We start from the raw sequence: 9,805 nt of genomic DNA on the forward strand, positions 1-9,805 counted from the left end.
TACTCAATTCACTTTAATGAATTACTACTATATTTCATCTACTAAAAATAAGAATAATAATCGTAAGGAATGTAAAACAATTTGAGGAGTTTTGAGGAAGAAATATTATTAAAAAATTCTTTAAAAAATTCTTATCGCATATATATGTATATATATATATAATTATTATTATATATATATTTTTAATCTTATCGCATATACTCACCCTTGCAGTTGGTTGTCAAATATAGAAAATATTATGGAACATTACTCAACAGAAAATATTATTTAATTCTTGCAAAAGGTTTGTTTCAAAGACTTTATAATTATATTTCACATTTCAGGGTGGGGTAAATGCACTCCAAAACTGGTCTTTATCTAAAGTAAAAATAGAAAACAAACAAAATGTGTTTAAAATAAATAAATAAACAAACCATCACTGATCTACTTCAACGTAACTTCACTCCCCTCCGCTTGATGTCACTAAAACTCAATGTTTATGTCCCGATTGATTCATGACCACATTTCCGGTTCAGAAAAGGTCAATTCCCGCTGTAAACACATCGCTCTGGGTGGTGGTGTGTCTGACAGCTATAAATAATTAAAAACAACACATTTTTCATTTCAGTATTTTTGCATATAGTTTATCGCTAAGAATGAAGAAGTTTTTCGAGGACATCAAGAAGGATATGAAGTTCAAGTCAGCTGGGCCAGGAAAGAAACTTACAGAAGACTCGAGGTAAAAGATCAGATATGTATATGATATCTGTCATCACAACAGCTCTGAACCACACTTATCATAACTTAATATAATCAGACTACGACTGTGCATCGAATAACAAGGTTTCTTATTATTATAGATAATTGTTTTACTTCTCTTAAGAGCAACCTATTTTTTACTCATAAAATCTATAGTAAGGTATAACAGAAATATGTATGGATTTGTACCTGTCTGACTGCATTTCTAACATGAACATATCTGGAGATGGTGGGTTAGGAAACAGCATGTTTTAAATGCATCAATGTTTGAATAGTTTTGGATCCGGAATAGGATCCGAGTCCGACCTATGAGTTTAACCTTATCGCTATAATTACTCATAGGATAACAGGCTTAGTAAAGGTCCCGTGTTGGTCACGTGGGAGTGATTAACACCTTAACACTGCTGCTTTAGTGTTGTTTTTGGTTACAACAACCGTTTTAACCACAGAAATGAGTGGGTGACGCCTGGTGTTTCGTGCAGCTCTAGACCTGAAGCCTCGCAGGCTGCTCACAGTAAAGGAGCATCCAGGAAAGCTCCCACTAAAGGCGCACAGATGGCAGGGGCCGCAGCCCTCGCCCGCATCGAGCAGCAGCCGCGGCCGAAAGTGCAAACCTCACAGGACGCCATAAGGAATCAGGGTACATCAAGTGTATAACTACAGCTTTTCCACTCAGAAGTCTATGGAAGCTTTTTGTCCGCCACGGAATAAAAAGGGAAATTGCGACTTTTTATCTGACAATTCAGATTTTTTTCATATCGCACAATTGTCTTTCCTCCTCGCTTTTCCCTGTTTATATCTCACAATTCTGGCTTTTTTCCTCTAAATTCCAAGTGGTGCTTATTGCAGAGCCAAATGACGTCCAGCTCCCCCTTTCTGGACATCATGGGTGGAGCTTGGCCTAGTCCACCTCCACCTCTGTGGAACTAATGGGTGGAGGGATAGAGTTATGGATAGGGTGTGGTTGGACCTTCTAGCTACACACATTATGCCAAAATTACATCTAGGCTGTGTCAAAATCACCCCCTATACCCTCATTCACTACTCCCTACAATACTCCACTAATATAGTTCACTTGAGGTAGTGAATGAAAACTATTCAGTGAATTCGGACAGTGCGCCGGAAGGGAAGGGCTGCCGCTTTTGCATAGATGGTTTTTGATTAAATAATTTAATAATCAATTAAAAGGGAATTTAAAACTGTATGATATTACGCTATACCCACATTGGACCGGCGGTTTGGAAAATGGATGGATGGATGATTCCGCTGCGGGCGCCATCTTCTGGTCAGATGCGGGAATTTATTCAGTTCGAGACTCTCACAGTGCATTATGGGTATTCTCTAGCCATTGAGTGTACATCGGTTGTACACTCGTTATTGCGGTGCATTGTGGGATAGAATGAGTGCACTCGATAACGTCCACTATGGTTTCGGACACCAGTACAAATGGCTGGGTATAGGGGGCGATTTCGGACACCGCCCTAGAGGTGGAGCTGGACTTCACACTCCAGCCATGATTAGACTCTCCTAAATTCCCGGTTTATATTTCCCAATTATGAGTCAGAATTGCGATGTATAAACTCTGAATTTGCGAGTTTACTCTCGTACTCAAAGTTATAAAGGCTGAATTGTGATATATACACTCACAATTCTGTATTTTATTCTGAAAAAAGTCTTAAGCAAATTATCGTTTTTTTTTATTCCGAGTTTATATCTGACAATTCTGAGAAAAAAGTCAGATTTGGACGTTATAAACTTGAAATTGCGAGAAAAAGTCAGAATTGTTTATCTCTGTATCCAAAATCCAACACTTACTGGAATAATATATAGTTTGCGAAAAACAGTACACTAAGAATAGTATAGTTGCGTCCCAAATGGTGCACTATACACTTATACTCTATGTACTTGTGCACTATGTACTCATTTGTGTAGTGTATGAACTTTATAAGGTTATTTATTTGTCATTCAATATCGAAGTCTGAAAGCCCCACAATATTTATACCATAAAACGTCATAGAATAGAGCATAAGTATGCAAATTGGGATGCACCTTATGTCTGAATTCATAGTATTCGAAATACAGTAGGGAAGAAGTGCCTGGATGACCTACTACTTCCAGCGGGATTCTGAAGTGTGCATGCGATGGACACTTTACTATCCAACGAGGCCTCGGGAGAGGATTTATGAGTGGCAGTGAAGCGACGCAACTGTTGCTGCTAGGTCACGTGACAATAACAAAATGGCGTATGTAGTACGTCCAAATTTAATTCATACTACACACATTTATACATAGAACATACTTTTTTAACAGTCGCAAAGTAAATTCAAGTTCATACGTAGCACCTACTCAGTATATTATTTCGGACGCAACATAGGCTATATCTTGCAAATCTTCTATATCTTTTTCTCAGAATTGTGAGATATAAACAGCTGAAGTTAGTTTTGAGTTATAAGTCTAAATTTGTAAGCTAAAAAGTTGCAATTTTTTTTTTATATTGTATTCCAAGGTGGAAACAAGCTGCCATAGAAATCTTAAAAACATTAATAAATCTCAAAGCATGAACAGCCACTCATTTTGTTGTTGCATTTTAGTGAAGCGAGAACTTGAAGCAGAGGCGGCTGCCATAGCGGCCAGCCAGAAGAACACAGATGTCGAGGCAAGTCCGATGGTTCTATAGGGTTTTGTTCGTATTTAACTGGACAATATAACTTTATGCTGACACCTGTTGACAGGGATGCATCATCACATAAAAGTGAATGTTTTTGCAGACATATTTACTGAAAGTGTTCGGGGTATAAAATATAGGGGTAACTAAGATAATGGCTGCATCCAAAATCTTAAACTTCCCGACTATATAGTTGACAAAAAGAGAGTAGTATATCCCAATGCACAGTATTCATGAAACAGTAGGAGAAAAATATTCGGATGACCTACTACTCTCTATGTTAATAATATTTGGTCATGTGATCTAAACATTATGTAGAAACATTTTTGTGTGTACACATCATTTTCAACACATTGGTCAAAATGTACACATATTTTTATATCTGTATGTGTAAAACATGTAAAACAAAACAAAAATTTTGTGGACCTTTAAATCTCATGTAAATTCATTTAAAATGAAAATTTCTAAAATTGTTGCGCAAAATAAAACACCATTAAAATGAATTTACATTTTCACTTGTTTTCCAACCCGTATGATTACCACTCATTTGTGGAATATAAATGTTTACATGTAAAATATTATTTTGATGAAACCAGGTTAAATTTTAATATTGTATAAATAAAATGAATGGTGACCGAAACTGTAAAACGACAAAATGCAGCATAAAAGTGCCCTACAAAATGCTCAATTCTCTATAATACAAAATTATATGATTTCATAAGAGTTGTAAGTTATTGTTCAGTGCAAATGTATCTTTTTGTGTAGCATAAATGATGATTTTTAGGTGACCTGTCCCTTTAAGATTCAATACTCTTTTCCTGACTGTGATCATTAATACCTTTTCCAGGCCTCCAGGGTTCCACAGAAGGATCCGTCTAGTTTCTCAGTGGCGGGAGTTTTCTTCATCTGCCCTCTTACTGGAAAAACCTTAACAAAGACTGAAAGAGAGATGCACATCAAGGAAGCCATTCTTATGGTGAGATTATTAGACAATCTGCAAGACTTTAAGAAATTGCATGTGGATTTGAGTAAAGGTGCTTCTTTTTTCACAGAGGTTCTCAGAGGATGTGATGGAGGCCTCCGTTATGATGATTCACACCTTTAATAAAGACAAAGAAAGAGTGAAGGCTGCCATTGACATCATTAGCAAGTGAGGACTGTTTAGTAGGACTATATTAACTTTCTACAACGATATCTCAGTGTGTTTATAAAATGTACAACTTGAAATCCAATGACAGGTACATCGAAAACATCTGTAAGAATCCAACTGAGGAAAAGTATCGGAAGATCAAAGTTAGCAACAAGGTGTTTCAGGTATGATTGTTTTCAGTCGGGATAGAGAAAACTGAATTTATAAAGCGAATTCACTCACATCTTGTTGTTTTCCTCGTGAAGGAGAAGGTCAGTGTGATTGAAGGATCTCGTGAGTATCTTCAGGCCCTAGGATTTGAAAGCACTGAACTGCCGGTAGACGGTGAAGGTAATGGCATTATATTTCAAAGACAAGCGTGTCATTTCTTTAACGCCAAGTCCTCACACATCTCCATCCCTGAATAACATATCTCAGATAGGACTGAGGAGTACCTGGTGTTGCCGCCGCAGGAACCGGACGCTCTGGAGCAGATAAAGGTGGATTTGGAGCTGCTGCAGAAGGGCGAGCCAATCAGAGCGAAGCTGGATCGCCAACCGCAGGTCTTCAGACCCTCGCAGAACGCCACAAACTTCGAGTTGCCCCCAGACTTCTACAATCTGACTGCAGAGGAACTGAAAAAAGAAATGCAACTTAAGTAAAAAAATCAACAACAGTAGTGTTTGTGCTAAGCTGATAAAAAAAAAGACTCGTACCATGTTTTTATGATCTTCTTTCATCACAGGAATGAAATCGTAGAGAAAAACGCAATGCTGCGAACGAAAGCCATGCGTGAAAAAGATGAGCAGAGAGAGAGAAGAAAGTACAACTACGCCCTTCTGAGAGTGCGGTTACCGGATGGAAATATACTCCAGGGTTGGTAGTTATTCTTAATTACCCTGAATAAAATGATATATGTTACACTGAACAAAATTATATAGGCCTACGTAACACTTTTGTTTTTGCCCCCATTTTACATGAGCTGAACTCAAAGGTCTGTCTTTTTCTATTTACACAAAAGGCCTATTTCTCTCAAATATTGTTCACAAATCTCTCTAAATCTGTGTTAGGCCCTGTTTACACGAGAACGATTCTGGGTGAAAACGTAAAAATATTTTATCGGATGTGCCTTTCGTTTACACGGCGACGGCGTTTTGGAGGCTTAAAAACGCAAAAAAGTGAAACCACCCTCCAGAGTGGAGACCTTGAAAACGATCCACCGTCTCGTTCCCATCTAAACAGTAAAAAAACACAAATCTGCTCACTGTGGCTCTCGTCGCGTACGTGTTTACGTCACAGGCATGCGCCATTACAGGAAAATAACCCCAATATGTCGGATTATTTCCATACGTCGGACCTTCAAGTTGCCATAGCAGCTCTGATAAACGTACAAGAGTCTTTTCAGCAGTTGTACAAAATATTCTCTGTTATTGGTGTTGTTGTGTCGCAGTGCTTCACATTGCCACCTAGCCGCCTGGAATGCATACATCAAATTTCACACACTTTTGCGTCATCATATGCATGCGGATTCCCCACCGATAACGCTCGTCTAAACGCAGAATAAAAAGTGATAACGCAACGCCACTTTTGCGTTTTCTCATCAGATCGTTTCCGTGTAAACATAGCCTCAGTGAGCACTTCTCCTTTGCCCAGATAATCCATCCACCTCACAGGTGTGGCATATCAAGATGCTGATTACACAGCATGATGATTGCACATGTGTGCCTTAGGCTGGCAACAATAAAATACCACTCTAAATTGTGGAGTTTTATCACACTGCACAATGCCACAGATGTCGCAAGTTTTGAGGGAGCGTGCAATTGGCATGCTGACTGCAGAAATGTTCATTTCTCTACCATAAGCCATCTCCAAAGGTGTTTCAGAGAATTTGGTGTTTCAGTACATCCAACCGCCCTCACAACCGCAGACCACGTGTAACCACACCAGCCCAGGACCTCCACATCCAGCATCTTCCCCTCCAAGATCGTCTGAGACCAGCCACCCGGACAGCTGCAACAACAATCGGTTTGTATAACCAAAGAATTTCTGCACAAACTGTCAGAAACCGTCTCAGGGAAGCTCATCTGCATGCTCGTCGTCCTCATCGGGGTCTCGACCTGACTGCAGTTCGTCGTAACCGACTTGAGTGGTCAAATGCTCACATTAGATTGCATCTGGCACTTTGGAGAGGTTTTCTCTTCACGGATGAATCCCGGTTTTCATTGTACAGGACAGATGGCAGATAGTGTGTATGGCGTCATGTGTGTGAGCGGTTTGCTGATGTCAACGTTGTGGATCGAGTGGCCCATGGTGGTGGTGGGGTTATGGTATGGGCAGGCGTATGTTATGAACAACGAACACTGGTGCATTTTATTGATGGCATTTTGAATGCAAGAGATACTGTGACGAGATCCTGAGGCCTATTGTTGTGCCATTTTTCCACGACCATCATCTTATGTTGCAGCATGATAATGCACGGCCCCATGTTGCAAGGATCTGTACACAATTCCTGGAAGATGAAAACATCCCAGTTCTTGCATGGCCAGCATACTTACCGGACATGTCACCGATTGAGCATGCTCTGGATTGACGTATACAACAGTGTGTTCCAGGTCCTGCCAATATCCAGCAACACCTGTGAGGTGGATGGATTATCTCGGCAAAGGAGAAGTACTCACTGATTCAAAACACAGATTTAGACAGATTTGTGAACAATATTTGAAAGAAATAGGCCTTTTGTGTACATAGAAAAACTCTTGGATCTTTGAGTTCAGCTCATGAAAAATGGGGGCAAAACAGGTGTTGCATTTATAATTTTGTTCAGTGTAGAATAGTTTGTCAATGCAAGAGTGCAAACATGATTTAGCTTCTTTTTGCCAACGGAAGGCTCTTGTTGTACAGCGTAACTTGCATTCAAACACCCTGCAGGCACGTTCATGGCTTGGGAGAAAGTGACAGCGTTGTACCAGTTTGTGCGTGATTCGCTGGAGAACGGCTGGCAGCCCTTTGAGCTGGTGGCTCCTGGAGGACAAAAACTGAAAGACGATGAGGAGTTTGCTCTGAATGAGTGCAACCTGGTAGGTGAAGATCAAAGAACATTGTCTGCAAAGTCGAATTTACCAAACAATATTGAGTCACACATTTGTTTCATCTTCCAGGCCCCAGCAGCTCTGTTGATTTTCTCGTGGGACGCCGCAGTGCTTTCAGATATCGCCGCCGCAGGAGGAAAGACTGCTGTTCTGCTTAAAGCAGCATTATTAGAGAACATCAAAAGCATGAGCTGAACATTGTCTTGCTGTGTCTACCTGGTCACTGCTGTCCCGCCTGCATTCTCTTGCCACTCCTAGTGATTTTCTCTCCCATTGTCCACAACCCACAGGATTCCACAACTTGTGCTAGGTGGATTTATATGGTGCTAACAACAGGAGTTGTTTTCTGTCAGTGATGTATTATGGGAAGTGTTAGCACCTTAATGGCCAATTTCTAAACAGTCTGACCTATTATAATGCATTGTTGCTTGAAGTAACATGACCAGTCATCATATGATAACGGAAGAAGCTCAGTTTGCACACTGTGATGCTGTCAGACTGGAAATGGTCTGCGAGTGGCTCTGTTGTAATCTTAAGCACTTTTTAGCTATTGCTTAGAGAGAAATGTTGATTAATGTACCATAAAATATCATTGTGACAACGGTTTGAAATTGATCTAACATGAGCACTACCAAGTTCAGATTGCCTTTTGTGTTGAATTGAAGTTGTTTCCTGCTTAACAAAAATGAGACTACGCCTTTTTTGAGTACGTTTTAACAACTTAAATTAGACAATAAGCTGTTGTCTGCAACAATGATCTACCTCCTAATAGAGATAAATGTCTGTTCAATTCAGTTGTCACCACGTCAAGTAATTGACTTGTATAATTAAGCTCAAAGTATACTTGTTTTTACACATGCTTGTCAGTTTTTTCCCCCTAATTGTGTGTACTATGCGCTCCTTTTGCACATGCAATTTTTTGCAACGAGTTTGTCCACAAGGTGCCGACATAGGTGACCATGTCACAGTTGAAAAGAAACTCTTTTCGTAATTGACAAGCTTGTATGCGCAACTGTAGTTAAAATGAATATTAATATATTTATGGCTCATAACCTCTGTATATAGCGCAGACACTGGACAAGGATGAAACTTTCTAGTGTGTCTTGTGTGGAGCATGTGTTAGCACACAAAATACAATAAAATATACCTTGAAAGGCTGTTCATGTCAAAAATCCCCCTCATTTTTAACCCGGAAGTAAGCTATTAACTGAATATGCAAAACTTCCGATTCTTAAGCCGCATTAGGCAGGATGATTGCAGTAAAAATGCACCAGCTCTTACGGAAAATAAATGAAGTGGATACTTTGGGAGTTAGTGTAGATTATAATGCTCACTGATAGGAATGCATCGAAATGAAAATTCTGGATGCCCTTTGCTCGAAGACTGAAAATGACTTAATTTTTTTAAATAATAATTTTATTATACTTTTAAATTAAATGCAATAGTTTTTCTGAATTTAAAAACTCAAATAAAATAACCACTTTTATTAAGTGAGAAAAATTGGACAGAAAATAGCCGTATATTAAAAATCAATTTGTTATTATTCATTCAGTTTTATGCAACAGAATCAAAAAAAATTTTTTTGACCGATAATCAAAATAATATAGTCCTACAAAGCTATTGTTTTCAGAGCAGATAGCAGGGATTGGATCAGTGAACAAGAGGGTAGCATAATTTTACCAGCGGTGTCCAGCACAGCTATACCACACAATGTTACAGCACAGTATAGAGCTATTGCAAACAGAAACAAGTCTACTACAGAGAAATTTCATGTCGGCAAGTTATTTGAGCAGACTTTGTTTTTCCGGTGAGCGTGATCAGTACATGAGTGGAGTGTTTGGGCCGTGAGCGTCAGAGCAAAGTGCACAGCACACACACGGAACAGAGAGCGCACAAGAGTGAAACCTGATCGCTGAACACGGAGGGGCTGGGTGGCATATTTTTAGTCTTTTTTCTTTCTTTCGGCCAAAAACCCCAAATGCAATTTTTGGTGCATCCCAACTCGTACTGATTAAAGCATGGTATATTGTAAAAACTGCTTGTATTTTGCAGTTTAAATGTTGTGTTCTGTTGCTTTTGATGTGATGTATGAAATAAAATGCATTGTCAGAGATGAGTGTATATGAAAAATCAAATGGCTTGACTGCGCAGAAGTCTTGAAAATGTGTGGAAGGAAAATATTGG

General features: G+C 39.3%; 1 protein-coding gene across 2 annotated transcripts; it reads left to right on the plus strand.

Annotated features, from left to right (window-relative positions):
- Positions 1-485: 485 nt before the first annotated feature.
- On the plus strand, positions 486-9,732 carry ubxn6 (UBX domain protein 6). Of its 2 annotated transcripts, none has more exons than XM_077226623.1 (11): positions 486-718; positions 1,188-1,378; positions 3,330-3,394; positions 4,251-4,379; positions 4,456-4,553; positions 4,642-4,717; positions 4,799-4,883; positions 4,971-5,190; positions 5,278-5,408; positions 7,461-7,609; positions 7,691-9,732. In XM_077226623.1, exons 1-11 carry the CDS (start codon positions 636-638, stop codon positions 7,814-7,816), a joined length of 1,353 nt encoding a protein of 450 aa, XP_077082738.1. In that variant the 5' UTR covers positions 486-635; the 3' UTR covers positions 7,817-9,732. The 2 variants fall into 2 exon arrangements, with proteins under 2 accessions (XP_077082738.1, XP_077082739.1); XM_077226624.1 differs by having other exon boundaries at positions 494-718; positions 1,221-1,378.
- The last annotated feature ends 73 nt before the right edge of the window (positions 9,733-9,805 follow it).

Source organism: Siphateles boraxobius, unplaced genomic scaffold (assembly GCF_051911475.1).
Source record: "Siphateles boraxobius isolate OS27281-9 unplaced genomic scaffold, OSU_SipBor_1 13, whole genome shotgun sequence".
Classification (NCBI taxonomy): domain Eukaryota; kingdom Metazoa; phylum Chordata; class Actinopteri; order Cypriniformes; family Leuciscidae; genus Siphateles; species Siphateles boraxobius.